At 40.0% G+C, this 22,039-nt stretch overlaps 1 protein-coding gene across 1 annotated transcript in view; it reads left to right on the plus strand.

The window, feature by feature from the left end:
• Positions 1 to 22,039, plus strand: part of RFX4 (regulatory factor X, 4 (influences HLA class II expression)) — a 78,503-nt gene that overhangs the window by 52,593 nt on the left and 3,871 nt on the right. Inside the window, exons 14-17 of the mRNA XM_009881986.1 lie at positions 763 to 882; positions 2,171 to 2,332; positions 9,133 to 9,295; positions 14,559 to 14,697. Coding sequence (XP_009880288.1) covers positions 763 to 882; positions 2,171 to 2,332; positions 9,133 to 9,295; positions 14,559 to 14,697 — 584 coding nt within the window. The remainder of the gene's footprint in view (positions 1 to 762; positions 883 to 2,170; positions 2,333 to 9,132; positions 9,296 to 14,558; positions 14,698 to 22,039) is intronic.

A 22,039-nucleotide genomic window follows, 5' to 3' on the forward strand; every position in this document is an offset into this window, starting at 1 on the left:
TCATATACCTGTCATGGCAGTTAAGAGGTGGTATCCACGTCATCTTCAGAGGTAAGCACAGAAACAGGCCAAATGTTATGCTGTTAATGTGATTCAAACTGATAATTAGGAAAAGATAATGTAGTAAGAGATGTATGACAGAGCAAAATTTTGGCATAAGTCTTTCCCTTTAAGACATCTACAGTTGCTGCTACTGCCTCTATGCTTGGCAGTTAACGAATGTCTCATCCAGTCCAGGCAATGCACTGGAGATATACTATCAGGAGATTTGAAAGGTTATTTCTACCTGTCTATTGATCAGTCTCTCATTTCTTTGTCCAGTGACACAGGTAGTTCATAAAATTCATAGCAGGACATGTTGCTAAGGCAGCCAATTCAGAATTCTACTTCTGACAGAAACTTATATCTGGTCCTTTAGATAAAAGGAAACAATTCCACTGTAGTATAATTGCCTAAATTGTTTGATGCTAACATAGGAGAACAGAAGTCCATCAAGTCCCAGCTCTCAGCTAGGCAGCCTCCTTGCACCGTAAACCACAATAATTGGTTGTACAAACCTGTACAAATCCAGGAGTGAACAGAGCTTGCTAGTCCCCAGTTTTGCTTTGACATCTCTTACCTTAAGTGAGAGAGATACTTCAGTCGCAGTAGTATATGGAGGCAGTCCTACCCAGTACTGTTTGTGTTGAATACTGTAATTATTGGTTTAATGAGTGTATTGAGACAGTCAATGGCTTTTTTGTTTGTTCACTTTATTATCAGGGTCTTTTCACCTTATTCACTTGATGTTTGATGACTACGTATTGTACCTGCTAGAATCACTCCATTGTCAGGAGAGAGCTAATGAACTAATGAGGGCAATGAAAGGAGAAGGAAGCACAGGTGAGTTTGTTCTTTTATTCATCTGTTGTTCTGTTCCACTGGATTCACTATTTTCTGTGTTAGGAGATTTCTTTATCCTTATCTAACCCAGCGAGGCTTACCTAGGAGCAAAGTGTTTTCCAGTTCCATCATGATTTGACATAGTCATTTGTGAGGGGGGTGTCCCTGGTTAATACGTTCTGAAAGAGGCCTGCCTCGTTCATCATGTAACTTTGGATGTCTGAAGCCATTCCTAAGCACACGCTTAGTGTTTCTGCAAGAGATTTTTGTGCTGAACTTTTTAACTCAGTCTGCCTAAGCCACCAATATATTTCAGTGAATCCAGTCTTGATTTTCTCTTTAACCCTGGTTTAACACTAAACAAATTCACTGATATTAATGAATTTTACTTTTTAAAAAAGAGGGAGAGATGGGAGAAGTGAGGAAAGACAAAACCCAAAGCTATCATTTCTGGTACTCTTATGTTCTAAGTGGCTCTACAGAAGAAGATTCTGAGTCCTGCTCCACCTACTCTGCACTGACTCGCCAGAATACAAGTGAACAGAGATCGCCTTTAGTCTCTCTGCTCAGGGCAGGCCCTTGTAATGAGAGATCCTCAGTGATCTACCTTCCTTGCATCTCCCATTGATTTGGGCAAGTTAAATCCCTCTGTCATCTTTGAAAAGTTTTAGCTGTGGCTTAATTTGCCACCCTGTAGATTTATGGGAAGAACAACATTTGAGTGATTAGGGTAATATCTTCGATGTGTTGAAAGACCTGGATTTAATTCATTGCCTTGCCATAGCCTCTTGGGTTTTTTTGACAACCAAGTTACTTATCCCTGCATACTTTCCACATAGCTTTAGCAGCTAGAAATATCCGGTGTCATCCTCTTTAGTCAATGAAGAGAGAAGGTCATGACCAAAAGCCACTGGAATCCCCTGGAGATTCTTGTTTCATTACAAGGTATCTAGAAGGAGTAGGAGTGCCTGACTTAGACTGGGCTAATTTTAGGTATCTAATAGTATATTACAGGAATATAAGCCTTAAGCTGTCTGTGCATGAGTTTCCTATATATACAACAAGAAAAATAGCACTTTAAGAGATCTTACAAAGGTACAGTGAAAGTTGTAATGTTGAATATTATAGAAATACTTCTTTCAAAGATTTGTGATTCCTGCTATGCATTTCTTGAAATACAGCCTACAGAATTTAACTGCTTGCATTAAGTTTTGCGGTTTTTTTAGTTTCTCAGTTTTTCTTGATTCTGCCTTTAACTATGTTTGATGATTTTTCTCTCATCCTGCAGCAGAAATACGAGAAGAAATTATTCTGAGTGAACCAGCTCCTCCAAGTCCCTCCCCAGTGCCGTTCTCCCCAGCTAAATCTGCCACCTCAGTGGAAGTGCCCTCTGCCCCCTCACCTGTCAGCAATCAGTCTCCAGAGTATGGTGGCATAGCAGCTACAACAGGTAGGTAGACTTACGGCAGCTGGATCTGCTTAAAGATGGCTTTTGCACTTGGTCACCTGAAATTGAGCCTGAGAACACGACGTGCTGGCTTTCAAGAGACAAGAAGCCTTCCCAAACAGAGATCTGTTTAAAGTATCAGTTATACCTTCTCACTGTATCCAAACACGATGTGCAGTTTAACATGAAAAAGATCTGATGTTTGGAGTCCAAAGGCCTAACAGGAGATCCCAGACCTTAGCTTATCAGAATCTGTTCAGTAGCTGAGGCCTTCAGAAAAGCAGACCTGTCACTTTATTTCCAAATAGTTTAAAAAATAAGTCAAATTTTTCATATTTCTAGCAATGCCCCAAAATAATTATTTATGAATATAACACTTTTAAGCATCTTTAATGACTTCAAGGGCAAACAGTGTCTCTGACAAATGTTACATGCTTCAAGGCAAAGTGCCAGATATTTTAAGGTTTAGTGAGGTGTTCAAAATCCTGAACCACTTAATTCCTAGTGGGTAAAATGGGAATTGGATATCTTTAAGCATATTTGAGACCCAAATATGCTTAAATAACTGTATAAGTTTCTCTTGGGGATGTTTTACACATCGTTGATAACTTTCATCTTTCAATGTTAGAGACCACGAACTATATGTCTGAAGCCTATTTTCAGTTGCATACTCTGTTATGGCAACTCGTGGAGTTGTTGTATTCTGGTGGGGCCACAGATCAAAAATCTGTGATTAAAGGTATTCAAATTGTGGGCAGGATTATCAGAAAACAATAAGAACAAACTGGTTTCTTGTTTGGACTGTATAAATGGGCAACCATCCTCTGTACTCTAATGTGAAACTCACTCGTTACCTTTTGGATGTGGGCAGGACAGTCTGTCTGTATGATCAAAAGACAGTATTTTCTTAACTCATGGAAAAAAAGGCAGAAACGTGAATGACTTTCAGAAGGCATTCCAGACAGTGAAATTCCAGCTTAGCTGCTCCTCAGTGAAATGGGTGTATAATCAGAATGTGGAAAATATCACTTTTGTGATGTACTAGAAATGTTACAAAACCTTCTTGAAAGAATGTCAGGAAGTGATGATTAACCACACTGGAGAATTTGGCAGTGGCTAAAGGACTAATAAATCTTTCTGACAAATGTTTTTCATGTTTTCAAAGGCGCCACAGGGAAGCACAATGCATAGTTGTGGTGGAAAGAGATTTAAGAACATTTGTCCCCGCACTGAAACTTAAGGTTTTCTCACTCCTGGAGATAATACCATATTTAGGAGGGAAATAGCATAGTATTACCCCCAAAACAGTTAATCACGAGAGACCTGATTCCTACACATGGCAGGTGAGCACATTGCTTTGGATCCGGCAACTCTGGAGGTGGTGTCTCTGCTTGAGTCTTGAAACGTTGATTTTGTGGATAACTTGCTCTATAGACATTGTGGCCCAAAGGGATTGTTGTGATGTTATAACCAGCACTTAGTATGATGCAGAACTGTACCCAGAAATGAAAGACTGAAAAGTAGGGAACTGCGGTCTCCAGTGACATTGACAAGAATGGAGATTCAAGGGACTTGTGTTTGGGCTGCAGAGACTGTGACTGTATGTGACTATCACACCTATTAACCCAAAGCTTATTCCATATTTATATCATAGCCTATTTTTCAGCTATCTGAGCTTCCACTTTCAGCTTACTTGACTTGAATACTTGACCTAGGTGCAGATCTGGGCAGGCCTGGGAACTGCATGGGTCTTACATATCCCTCCTGAATCCCACCAGTAATGCAAGGGAATGGACTCACACAAATGTTACAAATGCAATTCCTTTTTGTTTTCATGTTGTTTATTATTTTATTATGGTCTGGTTTATTCTCCCTAATTTTTATGTCCTGGTACATCCAAGGTCTGCCAGCGTGAACTCTCAAGCCAGAAACAGGATCATTTGGTTGAACAGGATCATAGCTTGAAGGACCTACTCCCACAGTACAGGCAGTGGAACTTGCTGTAGTTGTTCCCATAGCAGAACTTCTTAGGCAAGAAAGCTACTTATGATTATTTTAGTGCTCTTTTCTTTCCAGCTTTTCATTTTTTGGTTGTTTTAAAAACTTTTGTTTGGTTGAATTCTATTTTATTCTTATGGTCTGGTGCAGTCTCACTTTTGTGAGTGTGAGAATCATTTATGCCTAGCACAAGCCAAATTTGTCAATGCAAGTAGCGGTCCGGTTAAGATTACATATAAGTATGTGGCTATTTGCTGGTCTTAATTTGGGCAATTAGTAATACCTCCACTTCCCATGTTCATCATGTAGGTGAACCAATCACCTTTTTAGTTTGCTAATCATTACCCCATGGAATGCAGGGTTCATTCACATAAAGTCGTACAAAATAACAACCATGTTTCAGCTATAGGAAATTGCTATACTTTAAAATAAGAGTGCTGAAGATGTATTACATATAATCAAACTATTCCATATGCAGATTTGTGGCATTAATATATAGAATATTTTGGAACAGGAACCTCTGTTCTGGAGAGATATATTTAAAGTACACTCTATTGCTTTTCTTATGTGTCTTTTATGAGGTAAATGTAAAACTCTGCAATTGCTTTGCAGATCTTGAGAACTAGTTCCGTTGGTTACCACTAGCTTTCAGTTCCCCAATTTAAGGTATCATTAACTCTTTCTTGCTTGTGGCATTAGCAATAAAAGTTAACTATTAAACTTGCATTTTAACCTTTTTGCCTTCAGTCAGTGGTCAGCACAAAACCAGCAAATTAAACTGTTGCAATTACATGATAGCGAGCAAAAGAAAGATAAATCCTATATATAGCATTCTGTGGTAGAACATCTGGCATGTCTCAGCTAACATTTTATTTAAAACTTTTTGTTAAGTTACTAGACATTTAAAAGGATAATTAGTCTCCATCCTTTCTAAATCACAAAGGCTAGATTAATGATTGTTCAAACTGCAACAATATTGTAATAAAAGTGATAGCTATATGGCTGACTATGCTATTCTCTCTTAAAGCCTCTCTTAAAGCTGTGATTACTCATTTGCTAATGCAATGGTTTTTAGACAACCCAAAATGAACTCTGAATTGTAAGTAGTTCCTAATATGTTAGTAAACTAATCTATGCAGTTCACTGTTTAGTTTCAAGAAATGTATTTGTGAACTAAGTCTTCAGGTTAGCAATGGTCATTTAAGGTCACTATTCTTCCAAGTCTAGGCTAGGTAGTAAAGTTCTGGGAATCTGGCACAGGAGATACTTGCACAGAGCTACTGCGTCTCATATTTGTGTGTGTGAGTAGAACAAATTTCTGGTTTTGTCCTAAAGCTTCAGCTCCTGGACTTATATGAATATATGAGAACATCAGCTCTAGTTCAACAATCGGAGTTTAATTCTCATAGCTTCAGAGCATAAAAGTCAAAGGTTCTGATTTCAAAAGGCAATTCTCCAAATTATCCAAATGGAAAGGTTTGTGTTTTTTCTGAAGCTGCTAGTTAAGGTAATGTCTTTGTTGGGGATGAGGGAAGAGTGGGGGTCTGACTCTATATTTCTGATTGCCTCAGGTTGACAGTACTGCTTGCTTACTATCAGACATAATACACAGTGCTGTGTCTTGCTTGTACCTGGGTGGTCATTTACTCCAGCATAAAGCAAATATAAAATCCAGCACTGTGTAGCAACCTTTGTTTTTTTCTGCACTGGTGTACATGATGGCACCAATGTCAAAATGGCTGTTGTTGGACTGATAGCAGTTCTATCTATATTTGGCTCCCCTACAGGTCAGATGGCCTCTTGGTTAGTATCCGCAAAATCAAATTTTTCGTTAAAAGAGAAAAGAAAAAGGAGTGATAATAAATGAACTTCCCTATTTTAATCAAACCCTGCATGTTCAGAACACAAAGCAAAGCAAAGTGTTGCTCAATCACTATTGTTTTTGCTTATTTCAGAAAGCAGTTCAGTTGGGTTCAGTCATATCTAAAAGGGACTTCATCTCCTGGAGTTCCATTCTTCAGCCAGCTGAGGAAATTAATCATATAGGGCTGGGACATAGGCGGGTATTAAAAAGCTAATGATGAAAAACTTTCAACTTATCTCATTCCTCCTTTTCCACCCACCACAATGTTGGCAGCATCCTGCCTGGCCCGAGATATGCATACACACGTCTGCAAGTCTGTTGTCTTCTATCCTTCCTCTCTGCCTTTGTGACTAGGTCACTGAAAATAATGGCATCCCTTCCACAAAAGCAAAGAGAAGTGAGGCAACTGTAAATTCCTAAGAACATCCTGAAAAAGAATTATTTTAACAGCTTTCTGTCACTCTCTAAGTCCAGAGTAAAACCCAACATACATTTGTTTCGAAACCATAACCTCCAAAAGAAAGTGAATATTTCCTAGAGCAGCTGTGTGAGGCCCTATCCTGTAGTATTGGGGACAATTCTTGGTTAGGAAAATTCAAAAGATATTCACAACTCTTCCAGTGCAAGACCTGTTCTCTCCGTATTTGTTTCTGTGTTGTCTGGACAGGCGCAAAGCCTATTACCCCCTAAACATTTATTTTAAAATTGAACTGAGGTAGCTGCCGGTTAGACTTGAATGCCAGGAGTGGCCACGTCCTCTCATCCAAGGCGTCTGACTTCCCACAGGAAGCACATGAAACAACTTGTTGTCCTGGACTGACTAATTTTCCTTGGACTAAGATAAGATCCCTACTATTTTTCAAAAAAAAAAAAAAAGAAAAGGAGACTGTCACAATGGCTAGGACCAGTCAAATTAACCATATTTGATAAAATGTAAAGGATCTTTTGGCCCTGTTATTACCGCTCCTTGTTGGAGCTAGGAAGGTCATGAGATTTTTGGCTCAATGGCCGACCTTTTTCTTGGAAAAAATAAAGTCAGGTCAAAGTAAAATTTTTGTTTTATGGGGAATTCAAAAGTGAAAAAGTGAAAAAAAACCCCACAACAACCCAGTAATGTTACCTAAAAATACGCATTTGGGGTTTTTCACCATCTTTGTTGTCCTTCTTTTCTTCCTTTTCTCTTTGTTTTTGCCTTTTGACTTTAGGCCTGTTTTGAAACAAAGTTTCAAATTTTCTTTTGGAAAATAACACTAGGAAAATATGTTGACCTTTTGAAATGGAAATGTTTCACCTAAGTATTCTGCAGACAAGTTGTTGATATTTTCAAAACAGTTTTTCTGTTGTTTTCAAATGAAGCTATCTGATGAGTGCATAAGTAGTTTTGGCCCCTTCCACATAAAATGTATTTTCTAGCAAAGGTAGGCTTCCTTAAATGGTTTCCTCAAGTCAAGGAACCATGACTGCTTCTATCCACAGCAGCACTGATGTGCTAGCTTATCTTTGATCTCAGCGGTCCTCTGCAATGGGAGGAGATGAAAGACTGAAAATTCAAGAGTCAGGGACAGAAAATGTAGCCATGTGAAAACAGACCTAGCACAAATATCCTTGGCCATAACATATCCAAGGTTGTCTCTACTATAAGAGCACCAAATCACACCCTGCTGGAGTATTTCAAGCTGAACTCACCTTGTGAAGCTCAGAGTGCCTTTGTTCAGTCCCAGAATTCAGCATTTCCTATTTAAAAAAATAATTTTTCTGATTTTGCCAAATAAAATCACACACACCTGAAGAAAATCATGACCATCTGAGATAGGCTTTTCATTCCCCAAAGCCATGGAGTGGACACAGACCTGGTAATACAATCACTTCCCCCTCCGAATTAGGCCCTTTCATACTACAGGAAGTCCTAGAATCCCCACTGAAAAAAAAACGAGTCACCTCCTGCAATTCCTTTTAGCTAGTGAAAAAGAGTCAAGAGTGCCCAGAGACCCCCAAACTAGTGTTCCTATTGGGTTAAATTCAGTGTTCTGGTCCTCATTTGCAGGGTAATCTCAGCCAGTATGGTCATGACCTCCAGCAAGAGCTATGTTATATGGGAACAATGGATCTGTCAGCCTCCTGAGTGAAAGGGGTGTGTGCAAAGGACAAAGGTTTCTCAGCAGCTGGCTCATGAATCTGGAGTTCCTGCCTGGAAGGGATCAGGATGATTAAAAAACTCAGCACCTTCCGAGCAAAATGGAAAACCCACTTCTTTGCTTTGCTCTTCCCACAAATGCTCTACATGAAGAAATAAATTAAGTCCAGTCCCTGCCGCCTCGAAAGAAGAAAGAAACTTTATTTGTGGGAAGAAAATGGCTAGGCTATTTCTGTCTCTATATATGTTATAATTTGGAGATCTACCACTATGTTGCCACTACAAAGGCTGGTACCTAGTTGGGTGGAACAGATACGAACTGCAAAAGGATTCAAGAAATTTATTTGCGTAACACTCATCTTTTTCTAATCCTTCATTGTTCTGATCATACTTCCTGCCCAACTCCAGGCCTGATCAGCCTCAGAGCTAAACAGGCCAGCAGCCCACTCCATGTGAGGGAGACCTCAGGGTTTGGTGTGTCACGCCTGAGAAATATTAGCACTGGTGTTCCTCCATTTCTAAGTCCTGTTCCAGATTTTCTGAAAAATGGTAGCCTCAAATTACAATACCACACTGAAACTTCACAGTCTGAGGTATTCCAGATATGTCGCTTACCTTTGGATCTTTGCACACTCCAGCTGATCTATTTGTATTTTTATTTATGCTTCAGACATAACTGGTTTGTTCACTTTGGTTTCGATTATCAGTGCCTATTAGGTTGCTTTCTTGTAACCACCTCAAAGCATAATACCTCTACGAATGACAGCCCATGTTAGCTGTATTCATTTAAAGCTTGTTTGTCTGCAGGAGCTATGCAGTCCTATACGTGGTCACTCACCTACACTGTGACAACAGCTGCAGGGTCACCTGCTGAAAATTCCCAACAGCTGCCCTGCATGAGAAGTCCACATGTACCATCATCATCTGTCACACATCGGATACCTGTTTATCCCCACAGAGAAGAACATGGGTAAGTCACTTCCCAGTGTCTTGGGCTTTTTTGTGGTTTTTGGATGCTATGCTGAGGGGTTTTTTGGAAACACAGTGAAATCTGGTTTTTGATGTAGTAAGTCTGTATTGCAAAGATGCTGGTATAATTATTCTTTGGTTGTTGTTATTGTTGTATGATTATATTATGTGTCAGTTTTATAATCTCATTTAATTCTATTTAAAAACACAGTAGGCCTGGAGAATATTTTATAAAAAAGAAAGCTTCAGTAGATTTCTTTTCTGATTCCTGTTTTCCTGTGCCATGTTCTATCCCAAAGGCTAGATGTGTCCAAAGAACTGCCCTACTATACCGTGTCTCAGGAGAGGTGATCCTTCTCTGCTCAGCACTGCTGAGACCACATCTGGAGCACTGAAGCCAGTCCTGTGCTCCCCAGTATAAGACAGACACAGACCGGCATGTACTGGAGTGAGTCCAGAAAAGAGACGCTTAGACGATTACAGGACTGGAGCATCTGTCGTACAAAGATGGGCTGAAAGTGCCAGGATTGTTTAGCCTTTAGGAGAAGGCTCAGGGAGGGTCTTATCAGTGCGTATAAATACCTGGTGGGGCACGTAAAGAAGATGGAGACAGATTCTTCTCAGTGGTATCCAGTTACAGGATAAGAGACAATGGGCACAAATTGAAATACAAGAAATTCTGTTTAAACATAACCTACCAACTTGTTTTGCTGTAAGTATGATCAAAGACCAAAACAGGTTGTGCAGAGAGGCTATGGAGTATCCATCCGTGCTATTATTCAGACCCCATATAGACATGATCCTGGGCAACCTGCTCTAGCAGACCCTGCTTTGAGCATGGGGGTTAGATTAAACAATATCCAGAGGTCTCTTCCAACCTCAATGTTTCTATGACTACTGTTAAACCTGCAAATCAAAAATGTCCAAAGTTGGAAAAAAGAGCCACATTTTCACTATAATCGAATCTCATCTCCGTCACCAAATTTGCTCCAGGCTCTCAATTAAAATAATTACAGTAGAAATTTCTATAACATTATTTGATCTTGAAAAACCTCTGAAACTCCGACTAAGTCTCTCAGTGCTCTTTTCATCAAGCAATATTTCTGTGCCATTCTTATTTGAGTAAGTGTATAACTCATAGATATCCGTAACTAAAAAGAAACAATCACAAAATAATCGATGAAGAAGTGCCAGGCACATAGCAAGATTAGCAAATGCCCAGATGCTGACATGAAGCAAGATGTTTAAAAGACTTTACTGAGATCCTCAGTCTCATTGCATACTTGTTACCCTTGCAGAAGTGTTTTCCCAGTGTGGAAGATTGTGTACTGTTTGGCAGGGCGACAGTAGATTAATTTGAACCCTGCATCTCCTTTCCTCTCGGATGTGGACAGGTTTGGATTTGTGTTGGAATGTCACTGCTAAGTCCTTCCTGCAGAAACGTGGATACGGAGATATGGAACATCTCTCCTATCCAGCAATATGACTACTTGGTGGAGGCAGAAACAGGGCAGCAGGGAGGTTCAGGAGCTAACAGGATGCAAGAATTGGAACAGGCCACAGTAAGGTAGTGAATATACGTATAAATACATATATGTATACCCACATGAGACGTCATTGTTACTAAAGGAATCTCTTGCTTTTGGTAGGTGATTTGAGGAAACTTTTATCTGGGTGAATTGACTTTTCTGAAAGGCAACAAAGACTTCTATAATCTGATTTCTTTTGCCATTTGGTTTTATGTGTGATACATGGATAGAAACATTTTGGTGGTGCTTCTAAACATTTTAGTGACATCTGCCTTCTTTTCTGGAACTGACTTTGTAAGCTCATAGGGATAGGGCCTCTCTGTGGATCTTTGTTTACACGGCTACTATCACAGTAATTTCCTGATCTCATTTGCCCTCTATATAGTACTATTAATTTTTTTTTTAATCATTACAATTTGTACTTATTTTGTACCTACAGCAAAGTCAGCATATTGGTATTTCAGTTTTTACATTATTTGAGTCTAATGTGACAGTCTATAGAGACACTTTCCTGAAGACATGTCTGCAGAGAAATCCAGTATCCTCACCCATAGTCTTCTGAAGCACAGGACTCATTATATAGTTTTTATGGAAGGTACAGTCACAGATTCAAGACAGAGTTTGTTTAAAAGTATTAAAGAACCATATCTTTAGAGAAGAAAAGAAAAAATAGGAGACCTTGTATGCAAGATTCAAACAGATGGTTGCCCTGGAAAGAAAGTGCAGACTTTTATATTCTCTCTCTCTAAGATTTCCAGGGTTCTGGAGCAGAAATGGCACAAGCAGCCACCATAGCTCCAAAGACTGAGCCTCACTCCCATGCAAAAGGGCCCAGTAGAGAGCATAAGCAGTATGGAGGCCATGAGCCATTCCCCTGCTGTAGGTGCATTTCCTACCAAATGCAGACTTTTAGCCACCCAGCATACCCGAAAGTTTCCTAATAGCATCTCTGCTGGGGTTCCTACCCATCTTGCACACTAAAGATGATCCTTTGTGAAATATAAAGACTCCAAAGCACCTTGAGATAGAAAGAGAATACCTAAAAGATCAGAGTGCTTTATACCACAATGATCCATAATGTAAAGACATTTAAGAACCAAAGCCTTGGAACAATGTAAAACCCTAATAGCTCCCAAGACAGACTTGGATATAGACTGTTACAGACTGAAATATAGACTGTTGGATTGATTTGTACAAATATATTCTTTGTATTTCTGGCCAGTTATAGAAAACAAAATGTAAGTTCAATGATAAAAACTGCTCCATGTAAAATAAAAATTGATTAATGCCAAATGCACATTACCAGAGATAAAGAAAGGGCTACGTGATCTGTTCCCCATTATTAAAACAAGTCTTATAGCAAGCATAGATTTGTGAAACTGGAGAAGAGCACAAGGTTCATAATCTACTTTAGATCACTCCAGTAGATTATCTTCTAAATCCACAGTGATAGTCTCCACACGTGTGGAGACTCAGGACTGTAAATGGAAAATCTGTGGTATTAATAGAGAAAAATATCCTTATATCTATTTGGAATTGCTCTTGTTCCAACTTGTGTCTGTTGCCTCTCACCATATCACTGGACCTTTGGGCAGAGTTTGTCTCTAGCTGTTCCATACCTTCCTGGTAGATAGTTGTAGATCATCTCTTTGCCTCTCTTCTTAAGGCTGGACAAACCCAATTCTCTTTCTGTAAGTCATATGCTTCAGTCCCTTACCCGTCTTGATGGCCCTCCACTACACTAGCTCCAGTATCTCAATGAAAACAGGACACAATGCTCCACATGTGGTCTCCCAAGTGCCAAATAGAGAGGAATAATCATCTCTAGGCCTGCTGTCTACACTCCTGCTAATACAGCCCAGTGTATAGCTGGTTGTCTTTGTTGCAAGGGCATGCTGGTAAGTCATGTTCAACCTTTTGTCCAGCAGAACTTCCAGGCAATTGTCAGCAAAGCTGCTTTCTCTCCAAATGGCCCCAACCTGTACCACTGCAGGGGTTATGCCACCCCAGATGCAAGACTTTGCATTATTCTCGATCAATTGACCGTTCTTTCTGAATCATAGCTCTAGAGTAACTGCTAGTTCCCAGCTGGACTTCCCCAAAGACATGCCATCTGTGTATTATCCTCACTACTCAATAGCTATAGATGTGGTTCAGAAGTCACTGTAAGATACGGTACTTGGCAAAAAGCATTTTTGTTGGTTTTTTCAAGTATACTTTCTTCTTAGAGAGATGTAGGGTTCCTCAGCCAAGCACTTTCAGATAGGCACAATACTAGCCTTGAAGGAGCATGCTCATTTCCTTCTCATGTCCTCAGTGGTCTCTCTCACATGAAGTCAAAACACTGCCGTACAGTACTTGGCTTTGTTTGGGAGTGCAAGGGCACCCCTGACTACAGGAGGGACTAGATAGGCGAGCGTCTTCTTCAAGCAGAGAAGGCTGCATCATGAATGTCAGGCTTATGCAGATTGCCAAAAACATCTGCTTCAGATCTCACTTACCAGCCTGTTGTGTTGGAGGAATTAAAACACAAGATGTCTGCCTACCACAAACAGTGTGCAACACCTCCATAACATAGCCGTTCCTCTCTCCCCGACTCTCCGCAGAGAGACTATCAAAGTCTTATCGTGTGGACACCAGCTTGTCTGAGGTAGATTATGGAAATCACTCATATTTCACTAAGCGCAAGTGAATATAAGAATGAGAGCCCAATTTTGAACAATGAAGATGGACATAGGGCTTTATGTCCTGAACATATTTTCAGAGGGAGTGCTCTGCTCCCCCCAAAGCAGAATCTGCTGGTTTGACTGGTATAAGACAGGACATTGTATCTCTAGAATGCCATCATAAGATCAAAAGAATAACAGAAGTTTAAACTGTACCCAGTGTAAAAATGACATTGAACTTTCCAGAAAAATAAGAAGTCTATACAAATAACTGTCTTCTCTCTCACACAATGAATTGGTTACCTTGTTTGTTTATTTATCATGGTTTGTGTTTCATTTCAATAGCATATATTTTGAGAACCTTTACACTTTTGTGCTGAATTAGCAACAAATGTTCACATGGCTACACAGAGATGGGGAGGTTAACGTTCATGCATCTTCTGCTAGTGGTGTCCAACAAACGCTGACACTGCAGTTTCTTATAGCGAAGGAAACTGCTCCCTCCTTTACCCCTGGCTGTCCCTACACAAGGGGTCAGGATAGAAAAAAAAAAAGCAGGCAGGTCCTCCCCCCTCAAATCTCACTCTATTCTTGAATCAGCTGTGCTAAATCTGTATGTTTTATGCTTCAGATGCAAAAGAATACGTTTCTCTTCCTCCCAAAAAGGAACATCTGACCCTCGTGCAAGGAGACAGCTGAACTCCACAGTGTAGTTCTTTAAGTAAAATCTTCCCATACTTCCTCAGCCTGAATAGCAATTTACTAGAAACATGACAAGAAAATAATAATAAAAAAGAAACCCACTTTCTCCTTAGAAAGTGCACAAATGAGTCGGCAATTTAAAACTAGTCAGAGAAACGTGATGAGTCTCTCTGTTGTCCTGAACACATAGTTTCACTGAGTGGCATCTGCTTCCCAGCTGAGCTGGGAAATATCTTTTTCTAAAAGGTTATTTAAAATACCATTCTTCTGTGCAATAAAGTGCAATGATATGTCTCAAAAGTTACAGAATTATTAGTGGCAATACAATTATTATGCATACTAAATAGTGTTTTTAAATGGATTTTAGATACACAGGAAGTTACAACTATGGCAGCTATAGCAACCAGCATCCCCATCCAATGCAGAGTCAGTATCCATCTTTACCACATGATACTGCTATTTCTGGACCACTTCACTACTCAGCTTACCACAGAAGCTCTTCACAGGTAAGTTGGATTTATTACTTGACAGTGCTTGCTTAACATTTTAAGTAAAGTGGTGCTTGTAAATCTCTTATCAACTTATTAGCTGTCTGAATCACCTCTAGGCATTGACTGTCCCTATTTTTTTTTCTTTTTCTAATGTTACCTAGGTATCTTTTCATTCTGGTGGAGATTCTTCTATAAGAAGTAGATTTAGTTTGTGAATTTAGAGTACTTAACTCTAAAATCCAGCATTTTGGATCATACAAGGTGTTCCTGTGTTAAGGAATAACTGAAACAAAAATTAATATAATCAGTTGTATGTTTCTTAGGTGTTGGGAACAGGAGGAGATTCCTAACAGGAAATAAAAGTGTTTTCATGTAGTTGAAAGAGGATGCAGAGACCATAGTGATTCCTCTGGGGCCTCTGCTTTTGAGGATACACATGTTTAGGAATTTGCCAAAAATGTGAGTTCTGCCTATAGTTTGAATAACTTCAGGGCACCATTGCAAAGAGGTTCTGTTTAATCTGTATGCCATATTATACTCCTACTATAAAGCTGAGAAATTATGTCAGTAACTATTTCAGGACTATTTCAGTTCACAAAACCGAACCAGTAGGAACTAGCACATATGAAGTGTTAAGATGATATCTGGCAACAGGTCAAAAGTAATGCCGCTGTAGAAGGGCTTTAGGACATCATACAACTGGTGCTTCCCCAGTGTAGGTGGCTGCTCGCTGGGATCTGTGCTGGAAGATCTGCAAAAGGCGAGTACAGGCAGGAGGTGATGGCATTGGGGTATTCCACCCTCATGGCACCTCTTGTGCTTTATCTACTGGAAATTTATACAAGTATAATAGGGGCCACCATGCTTAACTATTGTCACTGGACTGGAACAGTTTCATACCAGACACAAAGATGTGAATTTGATAGGGCTTTGGACTGGAGTATAGGAAACCTGCATCTTATTCTGGTCTTTGGAATCAGTTTGCCAGCTGATCTCAGAGCAGCCATTTCTCTTTTTTATGCTTCATTTTCCCTAGCTGTAAGATAAAAATTATGGTATTGATCTCCTTAAAACTTTTGGAGATCTGCTGGGAAGATTGTCCTGTACAAACCCAATGTGCTCATTTGGACCAGCTCAACAATGGCTCCCTGGCTTATGGAAAGAACAAGTCTACAACTTCTCACCCATTTGTGTAGCATCTGGTCCATTAGACTACATGAGGTGTCAGGATTTGTTTGAGGGTTGTTTCAGTTGCTGTATCTTGAATAGGAACAATGAGTGGATGTTGAAGGACAGTGTCCTGTGAAAGGTTTGTATTCATTGTTTTTTTTAGTATAGGCCTTACCCTGTATCTCAAGATTTTTTCCAGAATGCATCACTTTTTGACTTAAAAATGACTTACCAGTTTTCTTTACTCTCTCTTATCCTTTACTGCAGAAAACCCACAAGTACTGGTTCTGAAATGTCCTGTAAGGACATGAATCTGTGTGTAAGACAGAACTAGGCTTTTCCTGTTTAGAAATATCACCTGCACAAGGAGTTTCTTTCTACTCTCTGACAACTGTCTGCCACACTGACATAGACAGTACAAGTTAAGCAAGAAATAAATAAAGTAAATCAAGATCAACACAATTTTAGTTTACTCATGTTTTGGTTAAAATGTTATATGGAAATAGTAACATATGTTAAAATCATGCAAATATTTTTCATACTGTAGTAGGCTGTCTCTACAAGTGCAGATGTCAGATCATTTCTTCATCTCTTGCTAGCCCTTGAACTGTCCTGAACACACATGAAGAACAGCTACGCTTTAACAATCACACTTGAGAGCAAAATTATTTCAACTTGTATTTAACATGTTCTTTTTCATGCTGCTTGTAAACTGAGATGGACTCTCACCAGCTAACAAAACCCATCAATGTGCTCATCCTGTATTGAAAGAAGCTACAAACTGAAACCTTACTATCAAAAATAATCTAGAAGCCTTGAATGGTTTAGTATGGAATTTGCTGACATTCTTTTCAAAGCTAAGTGCGCTTCTGTAAAATGCCTGCCCGGATGATAAGTCCTTTCTTAGCTACTTTTAACCAAAAGAAAGTTCATAATATGTCCCTATTAAGATATTAGGGAACTCATATGATTGTATGATTCTACTCTTTTTCTAGTGGACTTTTTGAGGTGAACATGGTGCAAGGAATTGCAGTAGTACTCATGATGTTGCAAAATCAAAATACAGGAAGCCAAATTTGCAATGAATATATAAACAGCTGCCACTATACTGAAGCCCGAGGAGATGCAATGTGTACGACTGTGGTAATATAATCAGTTGAGAAGGGGAGGCATTGACCATAACTCTTCAAAAGAACTCTTTGTTGTAATCTACATTCAGTCCAAATATAGAACTCTGGCTCAACTTTAGCTAATATTCTATCATGCTCTTTAGGATAGTGCCTAGGGATTAACTCCTAAGAAAAAAAAAAAATCTGTCTGTGGGGTAAGTTCTCCTCTACAAACATGGATTCAGAGAGAGACCTTGTCCCAGACAGGGGTCTGAGCCGAAACAGGGGACATGTAATCGAGGTAGAGTTTAGGCCAGCTATATAAATGACTGGTTTGGTCTCGAAGAACACCATGTCCAACCTCTTTCTGTGGAAGAGAGCAACATACACCAGGTTTTATCAGGTCAGTTATTTTGAGGCTATTTTCCATCCCAGAGAAATGTTATTACAGAAAAACAGAGTAGTGCTTGATTTTTGGCTTCTTTGTTTAGTAGAACTTTAAGGTGGATCATTTCACAGATACGATTAACAAACCACCAACAAAAAAAGTGGAATTGGAGCAAAGGCGATGGAGGGAAGAACTTTTATTTGGTGGAAGTGGGAACTGAACAGCTGGGAAAGGGGAAAGGAGTGACCCTTTAAATTGTGTTTGCCAACGTGTAGCATGTTGATCCTAACCTGACAATACAATGCTGGTTGCACTGTATTAATTTCAGGATGTCTGTTGTGGTTTTGTCATTAAAATCTTTACAGGGGGGCTGTGCTGGGGAAGAAGTCACACAGCTGTAGATCTTATACTACATACAGTTCTTGATAAGTGCAGGTGGGAGTTCTAAGCCTGTCTTACCTGACTGGCAGCAAGTCCATGTTAGTGAGATGCTCCTGGATAATTTGAATCCCCTAGTGCTAGAGGAAACGAGACAGCAGTAGCTGCTACAGCTGATACTGCTGAGGCACCATGTGTCACACCTGCATGCTCATTCACACCCCATCACAGAACAGACTGGTGAGAGCTCTTGAAGTTGTTGTTGTCTCCCACCCCTGAGACAGCCTTGGAGCTTACCTTGGCTCACAGAGGAATGTGATCTTGTGACTTTGGGCTAAATAGAAATTTTGGTAAGTAGCTCATAGTTTCAGAAAGATCAGTGACACTCAGATGGACAAAAAAGCAAAAAAAAAAAAAAAGTAGGACATGGCTTGTGAAAAACTTTATAGGGGAGTAAATGTTCTGATAACGTAATATCTGCAGCTACTAACCCAGCATGAGCATAAAACCAGCTCCTTCTGGCAGTCTAGGCTGACTAATTCCCACCGATGGCTAAGAGTCTTTTTGTTGACAGGGACAGTCTGTTCAAACCTTGGTCTTAATCCGAATTCTTTTTTTTTTCTTTCATCAGCATCTGTGAATAGTTCTCAGAACAGTTGCTTCCTTGTAACTCCAGGCCTGATTGCTCATTTCTTGACTTGGCTTACTGGCCAGCAGCCTGGCACACAAATAAAGAAAAATGATCTACGAATTGATTTGTTACTACCTAGTTCTCTAACCCATAGTGCAGAAGTGCATACGATCATAGGATACTATTCTATCATCATATATAAGGGGACTGTGAAATGTGTGTACATAAACACATCTTTACTGACTTAATGTTTTGTAAGTTCTCTGCCTGTGCAGTTTTAGGTAATAGACAGCAACTCTGTCTAAAAGCCTCTGAGCAGTCCTATCAACCTATGTCAAGTTTAGCAGAGAGGTACCCTCTTCAAAGGTAACCCCTTCACAGTGTCACCACCTAATCCACCTCCACAATGCACACTTGACTGGTTTTTGATCACAACTTTTGTCTGCAAGTTTCAACCTGGCTGGACAGGTCTTGATCCTCTCTCAGGCTACCCATAAATATTGCAATTCATATAATTCCACCTCTTCCTTAAACACAAAGTAATTCACGCTGCAGTAATTTTTCTTAGTAAATCACAAAGATAACACTTTTAGTAGGAACACTTTCATTCCCTATTACCCTAATATGAATAATACTCATTTCCTATTTATCTACTCTTGCCATTCGAGACATTATGGATCTGCATCGTTCCTCTCACTTCCTTCCTGTCATCTCTTTTCCACACTTAAGAGTTATCATCTGTTTAGTTTCTCTTGTGACGGATGTTCTATATACGCTAGTTACCTAAGGACTGCAGAGCAGGTGTAGTCTGGGGGACATGCGAATGTCCTGTTCTCTCAATAGTGCTGAGCGGGGAACCTGCTGGAGCTGCAGCTCCCCTCCAGCCTTTCTCTGCAAACCTCATCTCAGAGGAAGTAGGAGGGGTTCAGTCAAGAAGCTGCCAGATCAGCCACTTAGATCTGGGAAGCGCTCCTAGATTCCATGCTGCACACAGCCTTGTTTTACCTTTTCCTCCTTTGCGCTTCCAAGGTTGACCAACCACCTCCAAATGGCGTACGTCTGGTGGATGTACTTTGCAGAGAGCCATGGAAGTGGCATAGCAATGCTTCCCTTTTTGTTCCTTGAGATGTAGTTCCCACCTTAAAGACAAGCTGCTTTTAAGCTATCATCTCCTGTTTCGCTCCGGAGCATAGCCAGGGTCAGCTGTTCCTGAACCGGGGCTCTGTCCACAAGAGGCACTAATCAACTTCTGGGACTGGGAGGAGCCCATTTGTATCGGCATGTGCTCATGCTGCTGTTTTCTTGTTGTCAGATTGGGTTTATGAAGACCATAGTTTACTTCCACAGTCTGGACAGAACAAACCAGTCTGGAAAATGCAGCAGTGGTACAATCTGCTGTTATGTGGTAGGTTGGGTCTGCACCTCTCAGAGGGACAACGCACAGTACTGGGGCCACAGTTTAAGGAGCTTTAAGTAGAGTTTGTACTCTGACTCCCCTAAACTGCTCTGAGGACAGCAGTGGTCTCACATAACTTCTCAGAAATGCCCGGAGTTGAAACACCACTTGGTTTCTCTGTGCAATGCTGTATGCCACAATTCTACCCAACCACACCTTCACTTCCCTTCATATGCCTCTGCAGCAGAATGTACATGGGGCAGTACTGGAAGAAAGTAGTAACTGGTTTTTGTTACAGTGAGGAAGCCAAATAAATCCTCTCCCAGACAGAGCCCATGCTTTAGTGTGCATTCACGTTGTTCTGACACATCTAGTTCACACACACAAAAAAGAACGGTAAAGTTATTGTCCCCCCAGCACATATACAGTATAAGCTTATGACAATACCAATGCAGTAAGAATAATATAACCTTCCCAATAATTGCTCTGTCATCAAACAGCTAGTAATGACAGAAAGAAAAAAAATACCATCCAAATCCCACCCATGCAACAAGAATCATTGTTCCTAACTGTATGGCTTCATAATGGACTTGAAATTGTTAGAATGTAATTGAAGTAATTATGTATTGAATGCAACAGGAAACAGATGTCTTAACTTCTTTTTAAATAATTACAAATAGCATTTTCGTAAGGCTCCAAATGCCACTCCCAAAAGTACCAAAATCACTTAGATTGGCTTGAAAGTTTCACCCAACCTATTTGACAGACTAATATTCAATAAAAAGATGCAATCAATCAATAGTTTTGATTATGTCACTTTGAGATTTTAGACATATTTTTATGAAGTTAATTTATAGCTCCTTCTTCACAATTGCTATAATTTCTGGTATGAGTTGTTTGCAAGTCCTAAACTAGTGGCTAACATACAACATTAACTTACAGCATTCTGCAAAAGTGTGAGCTAATGCAATGTAAAGTCAGAGCCACATTCATAAGGAAAATATTTTGCTGTTTGGACAGAGACACCTTTCACCTTCATGCATAATCAGTCAGCGAGTTGAGGATAAAAATAAAGACATTATTCTCCATCTTCACACTGCAGGAACTCAGTGTTCATTTCATGGGAGGACATATTTAACGTTGTATTTTCTAAAATAATACTAAAAGAAATTGAATTAATTTTGCATTTTTGGGCAAGACCTTAACAATAATCTGCTCAAAGTCTCCCAGACTTAAAGAGCTTCTTGTCTAGGTCCAACGGCAGCAGTAGCAGCAAGTGTGAGTTAACCCAGAAAATGGTAATTTCCTGTCAAGAGCCCTCCAACAAACGTCGCTTTTATATCTGGCAAAGATCACTAGGCCCCAGTGTTTTGAGTTCAGCATGCTTAAGCACTCTTCATTAAACCGGATGTAGAGTGTGAAAGGTGATTCAGGCAGCATGGGCAGGCATCCGCCCAGATGGCTATGCTTTGGACACTCCAACAAGGCTGAATAGATGCTTCACTGGGTGAGTTAATAGTCAGGGAGGGGCCAATGAGTACTTTAAAAATATTGTCTTTCAATAGTCTCTTCACTATAGGGAAAAAGAAGTCACTGACTCATTTGCGATTAGCTGACCTACCATTACAAAACTTTCCATCTTCCATTCAGTCATAACAGAATATATTGTAAAATACTAGATATTTAGGGTCCATGTTATTTTCAAGCAATTATTCTTTTTACATTCATGACACATTCATAAACACAGCTGCATCGGGTGCACTTGATGAAAAGGAAAAGCAGCACACTGTATCCTGTCCCCTCATGCACAGCCATTAGCCCTGCCTTCTTAGTAAGCCTTAGCACGGCCTCTTGACTGCAGATAGGAGGAGGATTATCTTTCCCTTTCAGTGCATCCTGAAGTTCATTCTGGGAGCCAAGGTTTCATTCTCCCAGTGCCATAGGTTTAGGTCCAGACCACCTAAAAGACATTATGTGGCTTCCTGACACGATGCCACGTACAACCAGGAGACCCACCACAATATTCCCAGAGTTCACTTTGTTCCTCTTGCTCATAGATAAAAGTTTTGCAGTCTACAAGTTACCAAGTAGCAAATTATCCTGGCTGCAGCCAGGGCTTTCTCTTGGCATTTGCAAGGGGTATGAAAGCAAGGAATTCTCCTGTTCCTGAGAAGGATACTCCACAGCCTCTCTGGGCAGCCTGTTCCACTGCTCTGTCACCCTCAAAGTAAAGAAGTTTTTCCTCATGTTGAGATGGATTTTCCTGTGTTCCAGTTTGTGCCCAT

The sequence above is a fragment of the Charadrius vociferus genome, unplaced genomic scaffold (assembly GCF_000708025.1).
Source record: "Charadrius vociferus isolate BGI_N301 unplaced genomic scaffold, ASM70802v2 scaffold883, whole genome shotgun sequence".
Classification (NCBI taxonomy): Eukaryota; Metazoa; Chordata; class Aves; order Charadriiformes; family Charadriidae; genus Charadrius; species Charadrius vociferus.